Source organism: Pleurodeles waltl, chromosome 1_1 (assembly GCF_031143425.1).
Source record: "Pleurodeles waltl isolate 20211129_DDA chromosome 1_1, aPleWal1.hap1.20221129, whole genome shotgun sequence".
NCBI classification, from domain to species: Eukaryota; Metazoa; Chordata; class Amphibia; order Caudata; family Salamandridae; genus Pleurodeles; species Pleurodeles waltl.
Genome location: NC_090436.1, coordinates 954,325,584 through 954,351,626, shown reverse-complemented (window position 1 = coordinate 954,351,626; position 26,043 = coordinate 954,325,584). Strand labels below are relative to the sequence as shown.

Sequence of the window (26,043 nt, the reverse complement as noted above, 5' to 3'; positions counted from 1 at the left end):
AATGGAGGGAACCCTTCCCGGAGGTTCTACACAACCAATTTGCAATGTTAAGTTCGTTTTGAAAGGTTACAGTAAATGTGATAATTGCTTATGCAAAAGATCCGGGCACCCCAACATTTCTGACCCTTTAGATGAAGCCATTTAGCCACTTAGACAAACATTTTACCCGGCTTCAAAATAACAGTTAATGTAACCTTAACCACATAGTTTAGGATTAGTTTTACTCAAGAAAACCTATGATTTTTGTGGATTCCCGTTAGTATGCTATGGGATTTTTGTAAATCCCCAAAAACTGAAGTTCTTCCTACTACTACAATAAGAGTGTTTTCTGTAATGTGCCCCCACTCCTCCTTGGCACATAAGCATCAAACTGCTACTCGCCGCAGCATAATCCCCAGAACACATCATCATAAACCGATTCAAACCCCAAACTGCGATGGAAACCAGCAGACCAATTCGTAATGTCCCCCCCTCCCCCGTCCCCCCCCGCAATAAGCGACTCACTGTGCTCCACACTATTCCTTCTACATAACAAGAGGAGCTTGACACCGACTGACTCCACTCCATTCCATCCGGCCTCTCAGAGGCAACATTTTATCAGAGAATATCTTAATGTCCCTTCAGGCCACAGCACATCTGCTTGATTCTAAATAAACGCCCAGGTAGTTCAGTTCCTCTGTCTCGAGATCTTATGTTTACTTGCTGTGACCCCCACAAGTTTTATTTAAAACCTCAAAGGCAGAGTTTGGTGACTTAAGTCTGAGTCATGTGGTTCCACTTTGCAAAGTATGATGATCAAGTCTAATAGCAGAATTCATGCAGTGAGCTCCCTTTCTCATACCGTTTTATACACGCTTAGTTTGTGAAGTATATTTCTGCGCTGCATTTTCTATTTATGTTCTTTGATGCTAAGTCCCCCTGCAGCCGTACTAGCTGACGGCGGGGCCATGGGTTTGAGGTATAGTAATCCCAAATTATCACAGTGTTCGGTTTTCCAAAAGTCTCTCCTCTCCTGCCCCCCTCCCCTCTCTCTCAACCTGAGCAATGTGGGAAATGTGAATTTAACACACTGATAGGAGTTGCCTGCTGGCAGGAACGTCCTCATTCTCCATTGTGAATCGCATTCTGGGTGGTCCGTACCAAGCAGCTGGGTCACTGATGAACAGGTAGGACTACCCACATACATAATGAGGGCCAATAGAATGTCATGTCACAGGTTGACAGATTATAAAAGTTTGTCTTTTATTTTTAGCCCAATGAAGACAAAATGTGTGTTGCAGAATTAAAAAAAATTATGCAGCATCTTTTTTTTTTCTTTTATCTCAGCAGACGGCCCTTACATCGAAATCACAGAACAGCCAAAACAGGTAAGAAAATAAATTCAGAATATAATTATTTTTAATATTTAATACATCTTTGAGCTACTCTGTTGAGAAAACCTGTTGTTCTTGAAATGTCATAATTAAGGGCCCAGTTAGCAAATACTTCACTGTGATGTACTCTTGTAGTACCCTAGTCTTACTACTGATTTCCAGGAGAAAACCTGCATTTTACTACAAGTGTAACCTACACATGTAGCAGAATCTTTGTGCACTTAATCCAAAATGTTTATGTAGTTGCCACTTTTGGGACAACTTTCTGTTTTGCTGTTGTGTGTCCTGCAGTAGAAGAAAAACAAACTTGGATGTGAATATAATCCAGTCTGCCTTGCACTAGTAGTGTAAAGATTAACTGAATCATATAGAAATAAATTCATAATTATATCCTCGTGAAAGAAGTGCAGCAGACTACGTGCATACAATGTAGGCAGACAAAATGTGAATTTCACTCCTGTAATCTTCCAAGGATGATTAACGCTATTGGATAGTTGAACAAATAAAGGACCCTAGTTGCAAAAGGTGAATTGGTTGTAAGCATAGGTTTACGACCACATTTTCCTTTTATGTGCCTGCTATGAATTCTCAAAGGAATCCCTGGCAGGTGTAGTGTATTTACGAGTGTTTACGATCTCCATCACAAGTGAGAACTCTACACTTGTAAATCCCACTGAAGGGATAGGAAGGTGGCTTTCTAATATGAGTGACTTGCCCTGGAGCTTCGGGACTGCCAACAAACATATACATTCTATTTTTACTCTAGCCAAAGGCTGGAGTACCTACCCTTTCAGGATGGGATCGGGAATGGATCACCCCCAGATTAAGTGAGGGTGTAAGGGAATGGTTTTCTCTACTGGGAAAATAATTTCCCTGTGAAGGGGGAAAGGGAGTGTTTTCACAGTGGCCTTTATTCTCTGTGTTTGGAGTTGTTCACTACTGTGGGTAGCTGTTGGACCTGGCCCTTTCAACAGTCACCCCAGATTTTTTGCCTTCTGCTGCTGCAGCCGTTTTTGTTGTGCTCACTCCCTAAACATAGTAAACTTGGCATGTACCTGATTGGTACCTTTAGTTTACAAATATGTCCCTAGCAAATGGCACTACATGTACCTAGGGCCTTTAAGTTAAACGCTACTAGTGGGCTGCAGGCCCTAACCATCCCTAGGACGAGGTGCCTTGTATTTAAAAGGTAGGACATGTGGATTTAAGTTTTAATGTCCTGGCAGTGAAATACTCCTAAAGTCGCTTTTCATTGTTGTAAGGCCTATCTCGTCCTTAGACTAACACTGGGTTACCTTATTACATTTAATAAGAACTATTGTCAGTTTGAGAACAGATAGATATAGTGCTGTTTACTGGAATTTAAAATTCTCTTTAATGGTGAAGTCAGATTGTAAACTACTATTCTGAAAATACCACCTTTAGAAATTTAGCATTTTATTGTATAAAAAAACTATGCCTTTCAGCCAGTGTTCTTGGACACATGACTGGGAATGGCTGTGCTATTGGGCCTTGTGTATTCCTTCCAGACCTTGAGACAAAGAGGCCTCGGTTTGAGGCGAGGGGGAACAGCAGTGCCCCACCCTGATAACATTTCAAAGGGTTGTGCCTGCAGCACACACAAAGAAACCTGGCACTAGGGCTGCCTTGCCTTTTGTCATCCTAGGCAGTTGGGAGCCATACTCAGTGGAAGGGGACAAACTGACCAGAACCAGTTTAGGGTGAAGGTCAGGGAATTCCTCCACACAAAGGCTGGCACCACATATAAAAATGTGACCTTCAGAACCTACCATTAGAACACTCCTGGAACTGTGGAAAAAGGACTACCCTGCTGCTGGAATGACTGCCTCGCTTTATGAAAAAGGAAGATTGGACCTGCTTGCCTTGATCCCAGGCTACCCACAGTGACTCCAAGTGTCCGCAGTTCTGACTTCCTGTGTGAGCTACAGGGATACAACAAGCTTCTAGAGGCCTCCCTGCAACTGACTAGCTGACCAGCACTGTCTGGACCTTCCTGAGTCTTGCTTCAGTTCTCTGCTGGTGTGAGCTCTGATCCACAAGAGGTGCCCGCCAAGTCCTGAACCCTTGGCTGTCATGAGTGAGAGCACCTCATGAAGAAAAGGTGAGTATCCCGAAGAGTGGGCTCCTCACGAGCGAGAAGTAACCTGTTCACACCAGCAGCAACCGTCCACGACTACTGGCAATGCAGGACCTGTATTTCGCACTGACAGCAATGTCTGTGACAATCAACCAGAAGGAAGCCCCAGCGATGACTGTCTCTTCTTGCTACAGCAACAACGGTCCATGATGCTAGGCGTGCTCTTCATGCCAAAACCCTCCTCCTTGCTGCCTCCTTCAGTGTGAACTGAACCCTGTCCGCCAAACCTGAGAAGGTAACTCTTCAGCTGGACTAACCTTGTCCCTGTATTCAACTCGCGCTCCATTGCTATCAGACTCAACTTGTGACTTTCCCCATATCTAGCTCGACCAGATTACCGAAAGTGCTGCTTTCTGCTTCTTGGCACTTTTTTAACCCAAAACTTTCAAAATAAATATTTCCAATCGAAGTGTTTGGATTTTGTTTGTTCTAGTATTATTTTATTTATTAAAATTTACTGAATGTTTCAAATTTGGTTTGGGATTTTCTTGTGTTGTCTTTGCACTTTGTTACTATATGTGTGCTGCATAAATACTTAACACGTTGCTTCTAAGTTAAGCCTACCTTTGTGCCAACCTACAAGGGTTAAATACAGGTTAGCTTAGTGACTTTTGTGGCTTACCATGACAAGGATCGTATTTATATTTTAAGTGGGGCTTCCATCCCTTTCAACTAATAACCCAGTTTCTTATAATACCTGTAGAGTCGAAATAGGAGCCTTTGGGGAAAGTCACCTGATATTCCCATTAGAAGGCGTGAATGGTGCAGCTGTCCCAGCGTATTACTGGAAATAATAGTGAATGGGAGAAAGTAGTAAATCTGCACACACCCAGAGATGTAAACCTATTTCTGTAGATTTACTGTTTTCCCTGTTAAGGAAACATGGAATGTGAATGAATGAATTGGGTGAGTGAGTAGCAGTGGTGCTTCTTCCACTGAAAGGTAGTGGTAAATTGGCAGGCTATATTTAAGTAAAGAAATACAATTTAAAGTATAAATAACAAACAGCAATCAAAATATGACATTTTTATAATTAAAATAATTTTGTGGGTCTTTGATTTGGACTATGGTATTTTGTGCTTTTTAACGTTAGTGTAGAAGTGGTGAAACTGTTTTTTAGCTCTATTTTTGGTAGTTGGTGTTTTTAATGTTGTTTATATATACTAGATCCAACTACAAACCATTCACCTCTGGGGGTAGCTATATTCAACCTCCAAATAGTGCCGCCTTATCAAATACCTGTTTGTGTGGTGATATTAATCTGGGATATATCATTTTGCACCTTCTCATTCCACATTAACCGAGCAAACCATTTCCAAATGTCAATGATTTTTGATAAATACCAAAATATGTTTGACTCGAATGATCTACAGAACAACATGGTTCACGTCACAAGATGAACTAAAACCGTAGAAACCGAATATGGATAGGAACAACGGTCATACGTTTTAGGAGGACCTGTGACTGCCAGGCATTTCTAAAAGATGACTTAGAACAATAAGTCAATTTACTTCTGGGCCACTTGATATTACTGACTGCATACAGTTATACAGGAGTACGTCTGACACAATGTGTGGGAAGTGGGTGGATGAAGGCGTGATTTTCTTTAGGAGTTTATTAATGTCCACAAACAAATGAGTTTATGGGCATACTCAAATCCCCTTGGAAAAGCGTTTTCCCTTGGAGGAAAATGAAAACCAACAAATGTGCAGCTGCACATCAGAATTATACTCTGTGCACAATTTCGCATTGAAGAAATGGCAGAACCGGAAAATGTCACATGACATTCACAGTAGTGGCCTGGAAGTTGCAATTGTCTCAACTTTCCAGGCGTACTATTGGGAATGTTTGTGACTGTAGAAAAGTCGTATATTTGCATGTGTACGCCAGAGTACTTTTTACAAGTGCAGAATCATTTAAGATTCCATTTGTGAAAAGGGTCCAGTGTATTTAGGTATCATCTGTACTTGTATTGGAAACGTGGATTGCAGTATATCAGTACAATCAATAAAGAGCTAAAACTGCTTCGCGCCTCATTGTTTGGTTTACAGTAGCACAGATGTCTTTACTTGTGGACAGCAAAAATGAAATGTTATCTTCCATCCCCAACAATGTGATTATTATCTATACAGCACTCTACAGCCGAATTTAATGCAAAAACAAGACACAACGTTAACGTGATGCCTGTGCCTCACTTGTGGCCTTGGTAGCTGGATGGGTAATACAAGCGAGGGAGGCCTGCAGGGCTCGGGCTTTACAGTTTAGGGAAGTAGAACGGCAAACGTATCTCATGAGGCTCGGTGAGAGGTGTAATGTAGGTGAGCTACTATTGAGGCAGGGTGGAGTTCAGGGCAATGTAAAGGCAACTTATAAAGGGATAGTGACAATTGGTGTTTTGTTTGGTGCCAAGATAACCTAGATAAGGTGTTCATGTATTTGCTGCTATATCTAGACATTTCAGAGCTGGAGGACACAGTGACACAAATGATGTCTGTGGGTTTGAGCACAGGAGGTCAGAAATGGAGAGAATGTGATAGGCACATTAAGTGTAGTGATTGGGCGTATGTTCTCCAAGAAGTTAGAGGTGACAAAAGTGGCATCATAGAAACATTGACCACCCCAGTAACATCATAGGGCAAGCCAGCACAGCTTATGTTTGCTTCCGAAGGGCAATGCGATGGGCAAAGGGTAGAAACGATAGTTTGTAAATATTGGATCCAATTCACAAAAGCATTTATGAGTATGAGAATTCCTACTACAGGAGTACTTCTATGTGCTCTTGCAGGCCTTTGTGAATTAGCCCAAACACACACTCCTTACTAGTGAAAATGCAAAGAAGGCACAGTCTTTTCAATCTGTACTAAATATACTGGACTGTTTCCTGAATATTCCCATTTTATTTACATTTTAGATATTATGGGCTAATTCACAAAAACACATATTAGTGCATAAAAGAGTACCACCATATTGCTGCTTAAGTACGTCAAAATACCTTGATGGATAGACCCCATTGTTCATATCGCTGTCCTCATGACTCCAGAACCGTCTGTAGCTAGGGTGGCGCCTGGGGACTCCAAAGGGCCAACCTATACTTAGCTGCTGTTCCACTGGCTATTCCTAAACGACATCCGTGGTGACTTGAGGATGTAGGATTAGTAGAATTTAGTAGCGTGTGGTAGCACTTAGTAGTTTTGAATTAGGAAACGAAGCAGGTGGAGGTACCGAGGTTGAGAAGCCAGACTTGATGAATGACAGTTGTTATGGAAACCAATCAGAAAAAGGTTCAGCGCTCAATGTTGAATTGGGGACAAAGGATACCACACCGGCTTGTTGTGTGTGTAAAAGGCCGCTTTATTGGAAACAGGTGCAATCACATTCTTATACCCTAGGCCTTCTGCCTCACAAAACTAAAACCTCACTAGACATAAAATTTCCTAAAACCTCTCCCCCCCACTCCTACCCATCCCACCCCTTCCCCTCATTTGAACCGCATGTCCTCTAAACCTTAGACTGTAAATCCCCTTGTCATCATCGAAACGTCCACGTTACTAGTCCTAAAGTCAAACTATCTGTCCTCATTTGTCCTGTTGTTTTCCACTCCCTTTTTACCTGCGAGTATGTTGTCGGCCCTGCCGCCCTTCCCTGTTGTCACATTCCTCATCCGGCCCAATCCCCCGCCTGCACCTGCTCCTCAGCGACACTTGCAACATAATATGCCCCATCGTACACCCATTTCCGCCAAAAACGAGCCTCACCCATGACATGTTAACTGAAACAGAAAATAACCCCATTAAAAAAAAACCCAAAACTACCAAAAAAATCCCCAGGGCGGGAGGGAGGGGGAATCAAATTCCCCTGCTACCTACACATGTCGCCACCAACAAAATGGTGGCGACCCCCAAAATGGCAGGTTTAAATACCTGCCGCCCCATAGCCCAAAAGGCACCCAACGGCGCCCGTGGGCTAATCCACTTCCCCAAACCTCCCGGGGGGGATACCTCTTCCTTCGGCGATCCCCCCCGGGACCTCCTTGGGGAAGAAGGATACCACACCGGCTTGTTGTGTGTGTAAAAGGCCGCTTTATTGGAAACAGGTGCACTCACATTCTTATACCCTAGGCCTTCTGCCTCACAAAACTAAAACCTCGCTAGACATAACATTTCCTACAACCTCTCCCCCCCACCCCTACCCATCCCACCTTTCCCTTCATTTGAACTGCATGTCCTCTAAACCTTCGACTGTAAATCCCCTTGTCATCATCGAAACGTCCATGTTACTAGTCCTAAAATCGAACTATCTGTCCTCATTTGTCCTGTTGTTTTCCACTCCCTTTTTACCTGCGAGTGTGTTGTCGGCCCTGCCGCCCTTCCCTGTTGTCACATTCCTGATCCGGCCCAATCCCCCACCACCAGAAAAAGGCACCCCCCCTTTTTCTGCCCCCAATGCTCACGAAAAAGAAACTTCCGAATTTCTTTCATTTGCAATAGGTATAGCTCCATGCCCATAAAGGACAGGGGCACACCGTCATCTCTAAAAACTCCTTGTCCTCGAACCTCAAATCACCATGTTCAAGCCAAGTAATTCCTTGAGTAGCGCAAAAAACCCTAATTTCCTTGTTTATCTTCCTACGTGCCTTTTCTATTGCTGCCGGCTTCCTGGCCCCTCTCCAAACCCTACGTGGTACAAACGCCGTCCACACTACATGGCAGCCATGCCAGCACCTCTGGATCTCCAGTAAGTCACCGTTCATGTCCTTTATTATGTCCAGACCCGTCCGTCTTACCAAATCGTTTTCACCTAAGTGTAACAGCAGCACGTCCGGACAAGACCCCTGACCCTTCAGTTCCTTCAGTGTCACCAATAGCTGACCCCACTGCATCCCCCCTTTTCCTTGCCATCTCACCCTGTATCTGTCCCTGTCCAACCCTAAATTGTCCCCCATAGATATTGCCCGAGCTTGACGCTGCGCCCATTTCACGAAAGAGTGTCCCACGATCCATATCTGGAGAAACTGCACTTCAGGACCCGGAAGAGAACCTGTGACAGAAAACAAGGGGGTAAACCCCGTTACTGTGGAACAATCAAGCCCGGCCCACCTTTCCACACGTAGCGCTTATACGCGTCAGACAGCCATCGCCCTAAAACCATTATTCGCCTGTCTGTCCAGCCCCTACACCCCGCTTCCGTTGCCATCCCGATCCGAAAAGAATGGGTGCCGAATAACACCTCACACTGTCCTATGCTCCTCAAGCGGGCACGCAACACCCGTAGTAGCTGATATGACATCACCACTTCCTTTGAACTGTGCCTAAAAACTGGTTGTCCTTCCTCATAGGACGCCATGTGCAGCTCACGCGCCCATCTCAAGGGACATACCGAATGATCTGGGTAATACGCCAACACCACCCTCGTCCCAAAACCCTTCTGGTCCACTTTTGAACGCGCAAGTTGTAAAACCAAGTGATCCCGCCCAAGTACCACGTCGTCCCACGTCACCGCCCCACGCCCTCGGACTCCCAGCAGCTCTGACACCTGGAACGCTCCAAAAAGACATCCAAGCCATCAAAGTATGAAATAGTAGACATTAAAAATTATCGTAACAAATAACACCCAAAGCCCCTGTCACGTCCTTCAGTAAGTCCAGGGTCAGCGGTTGTCTCCTCAACCCCTGTCTACCACCCTCCCTCTCCCACCCCTCCAAAATACGCTGACCCAGCTCACCTGCCGATGGTGGGTAACCCCATAGCAACTTTCCCATGAACGCAATACCTGCTAACTTCCCCGCAATGGTGACCCTGGACTAGCGTCTTTCGACCAAGTCCAAAATAAAGCGTACCACGTCTTCAACTCTATCTCGCTTGCCGGTCCTACGGCAGGCTCCCGACCGCCTGAATTCTCTCCATGCCCGCAGATACGCCCGCTGCATAGATGTCGCCAAGGAATTCAGCAGCAGTTGAAGCATTCTGTCTCTCCCGCGGCCCATAAAACTTCTGGCATCCTCGTCCTGCACAATTCTTTGCCCGCAACCAGCCCATGGAATCTCTCCCACTGCGAACGAGACAAGGCATCCGCAATGTCATTGTTAACACCCGGCACGTGTCGAGCAGTAAAATGGATATCATGACGTAAGCAATGGAGTACAAAAATACGCAGCAAACGGAGGACCTGCACCTCCCGCGCAGACTGCTTATTTAGCACGTGTACCACTGCTAAATTGTCAACCCGAAAAAGAACTCGCTGGTGGGACAAAAGATTTCACCACACACATACTGCAACAATAAGGGGGAACAGCTCCAAAAATGCGATGCTTCGTCCCCCCCACCCATGACGCCAGCCACGATTCCGCACAATACTTACTGTCCCAGTGCAGGCCAAACCCCGACCCACCACCTGCATCGGAAAATATCTGAACGTCCCAGTCCACCACCTGCCAAGACTGCAACGGAATGCCATTAAAGTGCTCCAAAAAAGCGCCCCACATTCTCAGATCCGCTTTTTCCCCTCACTCAGACGCACATGATGGTGCGGAAGCTTTCCTCCCGCCAAGGCCAAACCAAGTCTCCTACAAAAAGTCCGCCCAGCCCTTACCACCCGACACGCAAAATTGAGATGGCCAAGCAGCACTTGAATGTCCCTCACTGTCATCTTTTTTCCCCGCAGCACTGCCGTCAGGGTCCTCATCATGACCGCCTTCTTTTCAACGGGCAGCCTCGCCACCATGTTGCTGGTGTCCAATTCAATGCCCAGAAAAGTTAGTGCCGCACATGGCCCAACCGTTTTCTCAGGGGCCAGGGGCACACCCAGGTCCGCCATGAGCTCTTGAAAATGCCACAGCACGACCGCACATAGGTCCGAAGCCTGCGGCCCAACGAAAAAGAAATCATCCAGATAATGCGTCACCGCATTATGCCCTGTTGCTATTGTAAAAATCCACTGCAGAAAGGTGCTGAAGCACTCAAACAGGGTGCATGAGATGGAGCATCCCATAGGAAGCGCTTTGTCTACATACCAATGGCCACCGAACTGGATGCCTAGTAAACCGAAGTCGTCAGGGTGCACTGGCAACAACCGAAATGCTGACTTAATGTCCGTTTTTGCCATCAACGCTCCTTGACCGAAACTGTGTATCAACTCACTGGCCATGTCCACAGAAGCATAGGACACCTTGGTCCGTTCAACTGGAATGAAATCATTAATTGATGACCCCTGAGGCCAAGACAAATGATGTATAAGCCGATACTGGCCCGGCTCCTTCTTTGGCACCATGCCAATGGGCAAAACCATAAGATACTCGATTGGCCAATCCGCAGAGGGACCCTCCATGCGGCCCTCGTCCAGCTCCTTCCGTAGCTTTTCCCAAACAATGTCCTCTTTCCCATTCACCGACCGCAAGGTCTCTGCCTAGCGTCGTACCCGAGGACCTTCATAACCCAAGGAGAACCCGTCTGAAAAACTGCGTAGCAAGGTCGCAGCCGCACCTCTGTCCTCATAAACGCGCAACCATGGGACCAACCTGTCCAACCTAACTGGCGTACAAGCTTTTTCCCAATGGCCCTTGTCCTCCCCGGTACCTCCCTGTCTGCTGATTACCCCCGGTGTTGCCCCCTGCCTGTTGCCCCTGGGTAGCTGCCATAACTCCTTGGGCAGCCGGGACGGTACATTGCAGGACCACGTGACGTCCTGTGCAACGGGTGCATTCCTGGTGAAATTTACAACGCAGGGGTGCATAACCCCTGGTTGTAATCCCAACACGCCTCCGTTTTTGCGGATAAAGTACCTGCTGCAGACCCTCCTTTTGTTGTTCCGCTTGCCCCACCCTGTGTGGGGCGCTCTCGAAAGGGCCGGTAAGTAATCGGTAACCGGCTGGCTGTGTATACAGTCTTACCAAATTTTGCAGGGCCCATGGTATGCTGCCACAGGTCCGTATCAATCTCGCCCCACTTCACCTCCTCGTCAGCCGCCATTCTAGCCCGAAACTCCTCGTCATATTGCACCCAAGTGTAACCCCCATAGTTCAGGTGCGCCTTCTGTATGACATCCATATATTTGAAAAGCGCCACAGCCCTTTCAGGAAAGCGCTCGCAATACACACTGGCGTAAATTAAAAACGCCGCCGTCCAGTTTTCTATCGTAACCGGTACCCTGGGGCATTTCGCCAACTCGTTCTCCTCCTCTTTACGCTTCTTTCACCCTGATCTCCCGATGTAGCAACTTCAACATTTCCACATACTCGCCCTTCCAAATTTTCTCCTTCGTAGCCAGCATTAAATGGGCTCCCAAAGGCTTTGCCATCCCCATGTAAGGCAATTTCTTGACCTTGCCCCCCCCCCGGTCGCCGCCTTATCGGACCCCTCTCCCGACGCCTTCTCCTCTTTCCCAGCTGACACGGCCCATGCGTTCTTCTGTACTCCCTGTTTTGCCTGGTCCCCGCTACCCTGTTCCGGGCAAGGCCCGACTCCGATATCAGCTACATATACCCCTTTATACAACTGCTCCTGCTCTTCCCCAATCTTCGCCTCTACCGCCACCGAAACAGACCCCGCCGGGCGTTTCTTACCTGGTAACAAAACGTCTTGACGGTCTCGCATCCTCCTGCGCCGCGGGACCTGCTGCCGACGCTCCTGGGCTGGAACCTGAAACGACTGAAGAATATTGTTAGACTCCCCCCCTGCGCTCTCCACCATGCCCCTTCATCCTCGTCCCGCAACTCCCCTTCTTCCAAACTGTCCTCGTCATAGTCCAGCTCTTCCAACAGTTCCAACTCCTCTTCCATGACCTCTTGAAAGTTTCCCAAACCCCGCTTCTGGCCGTGCGCCGCAACCCTGGTCTGCTGTTCTACTGCTGCAACCGTTGCACCAGGTTGACGCACCCGCCGGCCAGCTGTGGCGTGGGGCGCAAAAGCCACTCCGCCACTGCTCCCTGCGGAAACCCCCTTGGTCGCAGTAGCACCATACTGCACCTCTACGGAGGTCCTCCGGCCGGCCACATTTGGCCCCGCCTTCGTTTCCTGCCGGGGTCCTCGGGCCGCCCCTGACCCGCCCAGGTCCTGCCCTAGCTCCTCTCCACCCTGCCACGAAAAATCCGTAATACCAGTAAGATCTATCTGCCCCGCTCCCTCACCCTGCCAAACCTCCCAGTCCCTGACCTCCCCAAACTCACCATCGTCCACACCCCCCCCAGCCGGCCAATGGGTCCTCCACCTCCCCCCCAACAAAAGAACTGACCTCGGCAACTGCTTTAGCGTAAGTTCGTCAGGGAGGAAGAACGCAGAGAGTAATGCCATCCTTCTCCATCCCCCACCCTCCTTCCCCCTCCTCCTCCTCCTCCTCATCCTCAACCTCACTCCATACCCAGCTCTCCGGCCTCTTGGCCCCTCCTACCCTTTCTAAGCTTGCCTTTTCTACCGAAACCCAATACTCACCTAAGGGGCCCCTGCGGACTGGGACTCGTCAATGGGCACAACCCCGACTGACGCGTCCCACCTCCCTCCCACTATCCTTGGGTGCCCGAGAAACAGGCTGGGCGGCTGCCACCACACGGCCGTGCGCACGCCCGCTCTACCCCCGGCCGCCGCAGGTTGCGCGGCCAGCAGACGAGCCGGCCCCCGCGCTGCAGGGGCCCGGCCGCACCCTCTTCTCACGCCCGCTGTGGCTGCGCCCCCCAGAGAGGCCTAGGCGCGCACCGCGGCACCGCGCGTTGACGGATACCCCAGGGGAACAACCCTGTGGGTCTCCATAACCCTCCCTCGGCCCCACCCCGCCTGCACGGCTTCTAGCCCTCCCCCGCCTACTTACCGCCTGCTTTCTGGCCCCACCACACATCGTGGAGCAGGCCAACACCAGCCCCGGGCCTAGACCGCCAACGGATAAGACCGTTGCTCCTGGTAAGCACGGGCACGGACAAAAATGTCGCAACTAATTCTACAGCCCCACTAAATTAAGGAGCAAAAATGCACTAATTGCCCTCTTTTTTTTTAATAAAACGCCTACCAGTACCGAAAAGCCACTGGAATCAAATTCCCCTGCTACCTACACGTGTCGCCACTAACAAAATGGTGGCGACCCCCAAAATGGCAGGTTTAAATACCTGCCGCCCCATAGCCCAAAAGGCACCCAACGGCGCCCGTGGGCTAATCCACTTCCCCAAACCTCCCGGGGGGGATACCTCTTCCTTCGGCGATCCCCCCCGGGACCTCCTTGTACTGATACATAAAGATTGTAATAAAACACTAGTGTTTATTTGGGATGGGGAAGGTGGTTGGTCAGAAGTGACAATACTTTGTTAAAAATGACAAGGAAGTCTGGATGATTACATGAAAAGAAGAAACTAATAAGATAGCAAGGCTACGTGATCTGCTCAGGCTTGGCATGCCCCGTACAGGAGGACAACATGACTTCCAAGAAGCTGAAACTGAAAAAGTGATGTGCTGTAAAACCATTTGAAAACAGGCAAGAGGACCTTGCCCTTAGGGCGGGGTAGCCTCCGTGCACAGAAATGTTAGTATTCCTTAGATTTTTTAAAGTTGTTTCTAAGACCGAGGGGCTTTAGGGGGTGGTGTGGTTCTATACTATGACGCTCTTTCCATATCTCGAAGCTCCAAACACTTGAGACATCATATTTTTAGTTCATGTCACATTATACATTTCCGATGCCTGCTCAATCTTCACAGAGGGGGTTTCGTTTCCGGTACGTCTGCGAAGGGCCGTCACACGGAGGACTTCCAGGAGCTTCTAGCGAGAGAAACAAGAAATCCTTCCCGCAAATTAAGGTACTTTGGTTTTTTTCTCTTTCCTTTAAGTTGTGTATACATTAAACGGTTCCTGTGTGCCATAAGCAAAATTTTGTCTCTCCGAATATAATGTTAATTAAGATTTGTGGCCAGGAATTGGTGTACAGGGTGTACATCAGCTATCCCTCTTACTTGTCTCTCAGTACCTGTTTCCGCAGGCCATGCCTTCTCTTCTGAGGATGTATTCTAAGCATTGCATGTACTCGTATATTATGTGTTCTCTCTAAGGCCCAGATTTATACTTTTGACATATGTGTTTGCGCAGTTTTGCATCAAAAAGTATAGTGGTGGGTTGTGCCATTCCAGGACGCCAGCCGGGCGACAGATTTATGGAATGGTGCAATCCGGTGCAAAGGGTGGGCTAACGTCATGGAAAATGACGTTAGACAGGTGGGGGTGGTGGTATGGGAGAATGGTGTTTTGCACCAAAAAATGATGTTAGGCTGGTTAGAGTACAAAAAGATGACTCTAACCAGCCTAGCGTCATTTCGTGATGCAAAGCCATCCATACCACATGACTCCTGTCAAGACAGGAGTCATGCCCACCACCCCAATGGCCAGCACAGGGGACAAGGGTCCCCTGGGCATGGTCATTGCACCCTGTGCCATGTGGGGGGGGCGGCATTTCAGGACCTCCATTGGCACTTTAACAATTTATTTTAAATACTTACCTCTACCTACCTATACTTACCTGGGATTGGGTCCTCCATCCTGTGGTGTCCCTCTGGTGTGGGTGGGGGTGTTCCTGGAGCTTGGGGAGGGCACCTGTGGGCTCTTTTCATGTCGTTTGACCATGGAAATGGGTCAACAGGTCCCCTAGTGCCTGCCCAGACCTGGGTATTAAATAATGTTGCTAAGCAGGCTTAGCGGCATCATCTTGGCCTGCCTACCTCCCGTGAACCATTTTTGCACGGGAGGGTAAATAAGGCGCTAGGGCCTTAGAGTCATTTTTTGGATGGGAATGCCCACCTTGCATCTCAGTGAGGAAGGTGGTTTCACGCATCCAAAAAGTGACTTTAACTCCAATATTTTGGTGCTAGAATAGTGTAGCCTCCAAATATAAATATGGAGTTAAGTTTGCGCTGAATTAGCGTAAAACAATTATGCTCATTCAGCACAGAGTATAAATCAGGGCCCAATTTCGTAAAGATTGCACTAAACTTTATAACAGTTATTTTGGCCATATCATGCGCCATTCTGTGAATCATTATTGAATGTCTTAAGGTTTTGCAAACATGTGCAAAGGTTAGGTAGCTTCTTCTGCTCAGGGACACTGCGTATATGGTTTGTGAAATTTGTTTAATTTGTTTTTGCATAATTGAAATTTCTGAGAAATTTTGTGAAATGTAAAACTGACATTTGGCGGCATATTTTAGCATCTATTTTGCATGAGAACACATATTTGTTGCTTAAAAAGGCACAAATAACGCAGGTGCTGCAAAAAGCAGCTGTGTGCGTTCTGGCCATTCCTGCTGTTTTTGTCACGAACGGCACTGTACCCGACACGGCGTAAATGGCATAATTTCGGGAATTTCGCACAGCAGGTGTGTCCTAAAATCACACAAGATTTTGTCCACATAACAGAAATTTCTCCTGAGACTAATAAAGTGGCCAATTCTTAGCAGGTTTTTTCCCGATTGAAAGTGCAATTTCAGTGTGCAGACAACATTTGTAAGGTTAAATTACGTTCCTGATTAACCAAATATGTAAAGGTGACATTTTAGCCTCATATAGTTGGTGTGCCCATTACCATATGGATGGATGGGCTTATGGGCATTCACAATTGACTCTGCCTGGGAAAGTTGCTGAACACCCCAAAACTTGTCACTTTGTGGGCATTCGCTAACAATTTGCAGGTACCGTGTCACCATGGAAATGAAAACAAGTTGCATTTATAAAGTGGGTCTGCTGAGGAAGGAGTGCCATATTTTTGGGGGTAGACAAAGGATTCCTCCAAGGGGAAAATACGTTCTGCTGTGTCGAAACCACAAAAACATTTAATCTGCAAATACATATTTACATTGCATTTCCACACAAAAAAATGTATGCCTGGTTATATCATAGTGAACTCCTGACATTTGCCAATTTCAAGACTAAGGGTCTGATTTAGATATTGGTGGGTGAGTTACTCTGTCACAATGTTGACAGATATCCTGTCCTCCGAAATCTAAATCCCTTAGGATATAATGGAATTTAGATTTAGGCGGTCGAGGTATCCGTCACCATTGTGATTGAGTAACTTGTCCGCCAATATCTAAATCGGGCCCTAATCATAGAATTCATTTGACACAAATGTGTAAAACAAGATGTTTAAAGATATTTCTGTTTGGTTATATATGTTTGTCTTTTTTTCAAACTCGCATAGAATTCCTTAAATAGTCTTGGAAACCTAACAGTAACAGTTGCAGATTTCCATTCATATTTGAATACTTAAGTATTTTCACTAGTGGAAATTTCTAACAAGGTGTGTTATTAAACATAACATGGGTCAATAATAGACTTATGTTCTAGTCATGCATTAGCTCTTTGTATCACCAAGTTTTGGTTAATTGAAGATTGTAAAGCAATTGTAGCTGAATTTGTAACAAAAGACTACAATTGTTTTCTGGACTCGGACCACTGGGTTGGAAGCTTGATAAAGTTTGTTGTTATTTGTTATTCACCAGTCCTTAAGAGACCGTCCTCCATCTCTCCACTCAAATGCTGGTTGCACAATTCTGGCCATCTGGGGAAGCTTACTTTATGTTAATATACTGCCCCATGTCCCCCCATCACTGTTCCAGTCACTAATTGAAGTAGTTGGCCTTTTTGCTTTAGATGAAACTAACCCTGCTGTGCTTGGTGATCTAAACCTTTGGCTGGAAAACTTCTGAGACTTAAACGTGCCCTTACAAAAGGCCACCTTCTTGGACTCTATATGGCAAACCTGAGACAAGGTTATGGTGGAAGACCCTAACCATTTTACCTCTGCTGACTACCTTGGATGTTTCATTTACCATACATACCAATAGACTGGATTTAGTCGGTAGACTGCTGATGTTTTAAGCCTAAAACAGTTTTATGTTAGCTGTCTTGGGAATTTATTTTCCCCATTGATGTATTTGCTTCTTCTTGTATGCAGGTCAGTAAGGGGAAATAAAAATCCCACGATTTTCTTTCCACAATCTACCCCTTTTCGGCTTGAAAAAAGTTGGCATGTATTCATTACCTGAGAGGTGAACTAGTTTTCAACAACTCTTTAGCACTCAGCATTATCAGAAAGCAAGCATTTATGCCTTGCTAAAAATGTTTTTCCTTAATTTGGACCCATACAGTTCTCGTCCCATCTCCCTGCTGTCATACCTGGGCAGATTTCAAGCATGGGTTATGCCCAGTACAAAATATATGGTTCTGTCTGTACTAGATAATTTGCATAGCCTGGTGAACAATGATGGTATCGGAGCACTGCTGTTTTTAATCTCTTACTGGGAATTGAGATACTGTGTACCACTCTGTCTCATGCACAGGGGTAATGGATCTAGGGCCAAATGCACGTAAGTTAGAAATTGTGATTTCCAAAATGTGATTCCATACGAATCGAAATTAGGGAATCTCAGTTGCAAATGTACGAAACTCGAGTTTCTTTTGCGATTCCCAGTGGGTCGCAAATAGGCCTACTTCATGAATATTAATGAGGTAGGTAGCAATTTGCGACTATTTGCCAATCGCAAAAATCACATGGATGGTGGCCTGCTGGGGTCAGCAGACCACCATGGCTGTGATTGCTTTAAAAAACAAAAAAAAACTATATATTTTTTTTAAAAACTCAGCCCGTTTTCTTTAAAGGAAAACGGTCTGCTTTCCAAAAGATAAAAATAAAATGTTTAAGTTTAATTTTTTAAGAGTAGGCAGTGGTCCACATACCCCACCTTTTTTCTCTTCAATTTGGAGACTTCTGAAGTACAGTGTGACCCAGGGCTCTCCATTTTTGTCAGATGTTTTTAATTTTAACATGCTTTCGTGAAACGGATGCTGGTGTCATCACAAGGTATTTGATGTGTGTAAAAAAATATACCCAGCCAGGATACAGGCCAGGTGCTATGACATACCTGTGATACATATGTTTGAATGCTGTGAGCATCGGAGGTTGACAGTCTGTGGTAGGTTAGCAAATTATTAGTAATTTAACACTTTAGTGAACCTCCCCCAGCCACACCCCTACAACCCCAATCTCCTGCCAGACCACATAAGACCCTGCGCCCTTGTTGATGGATTTATATGAACCTCTTTGTAGTAAGGTGAACATGCTAAAGTTCTGCAAAATTCCACACGGGACCATGAAATGTCGCAAAGATTTTAGCTTTATTGACTCCCACTTTATCTTTGCCCCTTCTTCTTTATCCTGAAACATGAGATTCCTGCTCTGGGTCAGCTTGCTAGCCTGTCAAATATCATGCCTATATGTTAACCAGCTCCAAAGTTATTTACAATTTTGCCCCAACCCACTATTCAGTTCTGCCCCTCCTTGATGGATTTGCAAAGTTAGGAGTAGGATATTGACCTGCCAACTTTTATGCAGATCTTGGATAAGGCGCCATAGTCACCCCTTCAAATTTTTCCTTTTGATAGATCTACATAAAACTTGACTTGCCAAGAGAAAAATAAACATGTTAAAAGTTTGACAAGTTTTGTGCTAATTCACGAAACAGTATTACCCATTAGTAAATTAACTCTTTTGGTACCCCCCACCCTTGTAAATGTGCACTCCTTTGACGATCAGCTCAAGTTTAAATACACTAACAGTGAGCTGAACATGCTAAAGGTCTGCCAGTTTTCATGCGAATTCATCAAAGGGACACTACAGTACTAAGCAATTCAATGTTCATATATAAAACTGGTGGCAGTAGCAGTGTAGTTATAGTTAGGCCTGGGTTTTCATAAGAAAGGCATTTTTTTCTTTTCCTAATAACATTAGCACAGTTTGGGAATTCTATACAAAACTTTACTACTAAAAATCATAAATCCACCTTGGGTCCTTCATGGAAAGGTTTGCACTGACCAGTCAATCGGGCAAAGAAAATGGGGTGTCCCAAAAAATTCAGTTTCTCATTTTAATTCTCCTGGAAGTGATTGTTCACCAACAGAGAAAAAAACAGAGCTGAATGGAATTATACCAAAGTGGGCACAAAGCTTTCTCTTTTCTCAAGGATGGAGCTTATGCTAGTTTAGTGTACAATAGCATTTTAAAAAGTTGCTTTGGTGAGCATGAATTGGTTAACCTTCAGCAGATTTTAGCAATATCTGGACCTTTGAGTTGTGGCAGATCTGCAGTACAGCAATTTCAAAATAATTTTTTTTTATCCTATACTGATTGCTTGAGGAAGCTTTTTCTCCTGTTGACCATTTCATCAGCAGTGATTTGTGGTACTGAAGGGATTGGTTTGGCTGGCTACAAAATCGGGCGAAAATGTTGTGCTGCCAATACAGGAAGAAAAATTTAAAACAACACATAAGGGGCACGTGTAGTGGTTCCCAAAATGACCCAACCCTGTGTTAAAAAAGTTAAACTTTGTCACAGGATCTGAGGTACCAGTGCCTGGTAAGGAGGAACCCAGTGAGGCCCCATTGTGTGTGTCTGTGGTTCTCCCAAGGTGTGCAAAAAAGCTTATATGGAACCCTGGTGCCATAGTAGTGACGCTTGGTCCAGAGGGACCACATATTCAAATCAGTTCATAAAAAAACATTTAATCCTGTTTCTGTGTGCCGCAGGGTTTGGCATCTGTGGAGCATGTGGCACACAGATAGGCCCTGAGAACAGCTCCCCTGCATACAGCCTTTCTAATTGGGTGTCTGTGGAGAGATGGGTGATTGGCTTGTCTGCATTCCAGGTCCTTCCAGGTCCTTCATTCGCCCACATTGCGCATCGCTGAAGGGGGTGAGCAGTTTGTCTGTAATGTTGCTCTGCATAGCAGGACAGTCTCCGGGTGGAATGCCCACCACTGAACCTCAAAGAAGTGTGAGCATGCTGCACCCAGCTACTCACAACTTCTCTGTAGAGAGATCAGGAAGAGAGACAACGTTCTGTGCCCATTCAAAGGACTCCTTTCCCTATCAACAAACACTGCCCTCCGCATGCAGTGGGTGCCAGTATTCCTCCCAAACAGTGGGAGCAGCCACTAATGCTGCTTACTCCAGGCGAGTGCTGCATTTTGATCTGCACATCATTGCAGGCAGAGAAACATGTCAAAAATCTGGTCCCAGCTGGCGGGAGCATTCTTAATGCTCTGGGAGCAGTCTTTGTGTTTTCTCCCACTCGCCAATTGAGAGCAAACACAGATTTCCCTGCTTGCGCTGGTACTGTCAGGGAAACCGCTGTGTCCCATGGGTAGACTCCCCAGGCCGTAGCATTTGAGCTGCCCCAGGGGATGGGCTCCTTGAGGCCTTTAATGGCTCAGGAAGGGGACCATGTTGCCCCCTCCCCATTTTAAGCATTTGTAGCCGTGTGGTGAGCTTCCCAGGGCTTTTAGAGGCTTGGAGAGGCCCCCATGCCCATATACACTAATTTCATCCTTGGGGGTGGGTTCCCCTAGGCCTCTGGAGGCTCAGTGAGGGGGGGTGCATGTCCCCCAACCTCTTACATGCATGCTTCGGCCCCAAGGATGGGCTTCCTGGGGCCTTTAATGGCTTGGGAATGGAACAGCACAGCCCCCTTCCCTTATTGAATACAGTCACGGGGTGGCCTCCCTGGGGCATTTACTTATTTACTGATTTTTTTTACCCCTGTTCGGCTCCCTCTGGGTCCCTTCCATGTGACCTAGGGGGTCAGAGTATCTCTAAACTGCCCCTCATATTTCTTTTAATTTTTTTACATCATGACAAGGGGCTAAGGGCCTGATTTTGAACTCGGCGAAGTTACTCTGTCACAGCAATGACAGATATCCCGTCTGCTGAAATCTAAATCATAGGACATAGTGATATCAGGCATCATTGTGATGGAGTATCCCGTCCACCGAGTTCTATCTCAATCCCTAAGTCCCGATTCCTGTATTGGCTGCCAGCAACAATGTTGATATGCATAAAAACAATGTCCGTGTTCACCATGATGTGTACCAGTATAGCAACAAACCTGCTATGCTATTGTCCATTCCACCCAACATGACCTACTCATCAGCCCCGAGTCAGAAGTATGTGGTCAGGCAGGACCCTGCAACCCAGGCCTGAAGCAACTGATTGACAGTTCACAGGTGCGGTGACACATAGCTCATAGACAAACATGCAAAACAGGAAAGACCCAGATCGATTCCCAAGATAGGCATCAACACCACAAAGATCCTAGGAAATTGACCTTCAATAAAACACATTTGGCCGAAGGGGTATGTGTTCCGAAAATACCATAAAGTTAGATGCAACCTGAGGTTAGGAACACACAGTAAATCAGAACACAACACACACACCGGACGCACTGATCACGTGTTCCCCATGCCGGACATGTTACCTACTGGCCCACACTATGTCCACGCATGGTGGAGACCCACCTGCACACTTTACCAGATGGTCAGATTTATGGCCTCATGACTAGGCCCGGATTCCTTTTTTAGGTTGAGCCTAAGCAGTGCGCATGCGCTGTCTGGAAGACATGTTGGATTGCATAAGGGATTTGCTCCAGCCTGCTGCTTGCCATTGGTTTAGTCCAGTGTTGCTATTATTTGCTTCCTCCTAAGTGGTTTATGCAGCAATACATCACTTATGTTTTTTGCATAGGAGCACCGCTCAACTACAGTTTCCTTCTGCTTGCATTCCTAATCTGTCGGGGCAAAATCTTTTGTTGCAGCACGGCATGCCACACTTTATCTGTATGGTGGCCGTGCCTTTCTTTAATTCTGCATGGCACTGCATGGCTTGCCCACCTCCATTTTATGAATTACTTGGAACACTCTTTAACTTTGAGATGTGTGCCCATTTCACGAGCGCCGCACTTTGGGGGTCATTTTGACCTTGGCGGTCTTTCGTAAAGACCGCTGAGGGACCGCCGTGCGGAAGACCGCCAGTGGTGGCGGTTTGCCGCTCGGCCTATTATGACCGTTGGCAGCTCTCCGTCCTTTTACGGACAGAGAGCCGCCAACAGCCATACTGGCAGGAGGCGGGGAAGTGGAGGTTGCTCCACCTCCACCGCCACGCTAACAGAACACCGCCCACCGAATCACATCCTGTGATTCGCCGTGGCAGTGTTCTGTTGGGGGTGTGGTGTCGGCGGAGCTGCCCCCATGGCTCCCGTCCCCTCCCGGAGGATTGTCGGACCAGGTAAGTCGATCGTCCGTGAGAGGAGGGGGGTGGGGAGGTGTTGTGTGGGTGCATGGGGGTGTGCATGTAGAGGGGGTGTGTGAGTGCGTGTATGCTTGCGGGGGTGTTGTGTATATGGGAATGAGTGTGTGTATGTCTGTGGGTATGTCTGTATGGATGTGTGCATGTATGTTTGTATGTGGGTGTGCGTGTCTGACTGTGTGTGGATGTAGGCATGTATGTCGGCGTGTGTGCGTGTAAGTGTGTAGGTGGTGCCTGCGTGCGTGTCGTGTGGGTATGGGTGATGTGATGTTGGGTGTCGGGGTGGGGAGGGGGGCTCTGCCACCTTTGGGGGGTGGCAGAGGTGGTGGGGGGGTAGGGGAGGGAGTGGGGGTGAGGGGTGGGAGAGACCCCTATCAGTGCCAGGGAAGGAATTCCCTGGCACTGATAGTGCTTACCGCCATGGATTTAATGGCGGTTCAAATCCCCAGAAATCCAAGGCGGTAAGCTGGGTCAAAATACCGCCGGCGGTATAGTGACGGGCGCCGGGCTGGAGACCCAGGTCTCCAGCCCGGCGGGCGGAACGGAGAACCGGCAGCTGACCATGGCGGTAACCACCATGGTCATAATTCCATGAAGTAAGACCGCCAGCCTGTTGGCGGTCATACCGCCGGTTCTCTGCCTTCCGCCAGGGTCATAATGACCCCCTCTATCTTTTACTTTCTACTTGGAACACATTTTAACTCTGAGCACGGCACCCTTTTCACTAGCGCCGCACTTATTTTTTACTTTCTACATGGAACACACTTTAACTCGGAGCTCTGCACCCATTTCACGAGCACTGCACTTAATGTTTTACTTTCTACTTGGAACAAACTTTAACTCTAAGCACGTGGCCCATTTCAAGAGCACCATGCTTTATTTTTTATTTTCTACTTGGAGCACTCTTTAACTCTGAATGCGATGCTCATTTCTCGAACGCTGCGCTTTAGTTTTTAATTTCCTGCTTGTTTAATTTGTTGTTGCTTCTTCCTCCCTCGTCACTACTCGTTTTATTAATCATTTACTATTTCTGCAGCCAGAGGCCGCGATCCATAAGACACTACCCCTGACCTGGGAAGCGAATGAGCAGAATGAGCAGGCGCCTGCTTCTCAGAGAAAACAATGCTTTTCTCAGATTGAAATCAACAAGATACTGTTAGCAGACTGTCTGCACAGAAGAGGCACTGCACTGCTTGCGTTATGCATGAGTGAAGGTGTCAGTAAAAAATTTGGATTCTGGAAGCAAATCAAGGGAAATCCTCAAAACGAAGACATTGGGATGAAATCCATGATGCATAGCACAGTCATTATATTTAGCATGTTAGGGCCACTAGGCAGTTCCTAAGTAAGTATTATTGACTTTGTCTTCAGATACTTTACTACTGGTGTGAGGCTGGCTGAGGACACATTTGGCAGCTTTTCATTGTCTGCGCTATCACTGGAATTTTCGTCCCGTGGGCCCCCTGGCTGCCTGAGTGACGATGTCTGTCCCACTCATTCAGCCTTTCAGTCGGAGTGATGGAGTGAAGACAGTTACTCTGCTTCTTATTAGCATCAGTGCGGGTATGATATTTATTGGCAATTAAAAAAGCGTTTACTGCCCATAAAGCACATTGCTGACGGGTAGCAGACTTTTGTACTCCTTTTGACCATTTCTTCCTCACCTCCTTTCTGTTCTTCGTATGTGATATGTGTCTGCATCCCTGCCCACTTCTCCTTTTTTACCCTGTATCCTCACTGCTTTTTACTCCGAGGTCTGCTGGAGAAAATCATTTCAGAATGGGGGTTTCTTGCCCCTGTAACTCTTTTGAGTCATAAAGTCAGGCGTGTAGCTTGTTAATAGTTCTACTCCTAGCCTTCCCCCAGCGTTTCTGTTAGTCAGCCAGCAACTCTGATAGTGGGGAGGTGAAAGTGGTATTCTACTCAAATTAGCGTGGAAGATTTAAATTAGGATACTCAATGGCAATATTTTCATTTATTGCTGCAGATAGAGGAAAAGGGTAAATGGAAGTGTTTTAGGTGTATGCAAGGCCTCTGGAATTAGGTGACAGAGAGGACCAAATTATGCGGCAGGGTTGACCAATTTATGTGGCAAGAAAAGTCCAGTTATGCATTTACATTGCCAATAGCTCTGTCTCTCACAAAAGCGAAACCTATTGCATTGCAAATGCTTGTTCAAAGAATGTATTCAATCGTTTTATTGCACCTCAAGACAATATATAAAAAGACACTCAGTAACTTTGAGAGACAGTCATCAGAACCCTACTCTGTACTGTGCTCCACTGCCCATTGCGTTTAATTATTTTAGACACAACTACAGCTCAAGCAGCTGAACAGAATTACACCAAATGCGACAGGAAACTAGATCTTGGTCCAAAGGCCTGTATGCAGGTGAGCAATCCACCTGTGATCAAGTCGTAAGCCAAAACACATTGGGTGTGCCATCCGACAGGCTGATGTTTCGATCAAAAATGAAGGATCAATAAACAGCGCACGTTACTTTGCACATTCTTGGAGTGCATGTGTTCTCTTCCTTGTGGCAAGTGGGTACGGCAGAGAGTGCTGTGATATATATATGTATATCTGTGTGTGTGTGTGTGTGTATATATATATATATATATATATATATATATATATATATATATATATATATATATATATATACATACACAAAATTACATATTACACATGGATGGTTATGCCAGAGTTGCCATTGAAAGCATTTTGTTTTCTTATATTTGATGCCATTTGCTGATTTTGCACAACACTTTCCAGTAAAAAAGTTCTACAACTTTGATTTTTAGTATGGCACATTTTATGCTTCCTCAATTATAAGATGCAGGAACTCGGTTCCAGCATCCTGAAAAAAGCAAAAATAGTTACACGCAGGCAGAGGGAGCATCCCCTGACAATGTGGCTCCGTTTTTTTTTTGGGGGGGGGGGGGGCGTAAGGGAGACCCCTGTTAATAAATAAAAATAAAAAAGCCAAGTTTGTGGTAGCGTTTGCTGCTCCTGAGATCTGCAGACCTTGGTGAGGGTCTACAATCCCATGCTTAATGGCCCTTTGGTGGGCCTTTTTTATGAGGAGGTTCCTGGACCCAATAAAAGACTCAGCTCAGACCAGTGAAGCTTGCCATGGGTTCATGGACCCAGCTCATAAAGCTGGCAGAGGGCTTGTGAACCCTACCATGCAGTCTACAAGCCACAAAAAGCAGTGTTGGAGAAATGGTGTAATAATATGTCGGGCCCTGAAGCCAACCCACTCCGAGCACAGCCTTTGGTCTTGTGCTGCAGGGATTGAGTCCACTGCGGTTAGATAAAGGGCCTGGTTATTGGCCAGACCCTTGGACCATCCCCTGCTGCACATGGTCTTCAGCCAGGTGCGACAGGTGTTAGCTGCCCATAGAGTCTTGGGTGCAGCC

At 46.5% G+C, this 26,043-nt stretch overlaps 1 protein-coding gene across 2 annotated transcripts in view; it reads left to right on the top strand.

The window, feature by feature from the left end:
• Positions 1 to 26,043, top strand: part of NFKB1 (nuclear factor kappa B subunit 1) — a 360,666-nt gene that overhangs the window by 169,940 nt on the left and 164,683 nt on the right. Inside the window, exons 4-5 of one of the 2 annotated variants that reach the window (XM_069230208.1) lie at positions 1,327 to 1,367; positions 14,201 to 14,299. In XM_069230208.1, coding sequence (XP_069086309.1) covers positions 1,327 to 1,367; positions 14,201 to 14,299 — 140 coding nt within the window. The remainder of the gene's footprint in view (positions 1 to 1,326; positions 1,368 to 14,200; positions 14,300 to 26,043) is intronic. The other variant, XM_069230209.1, reaches the window with a different exon arrangement.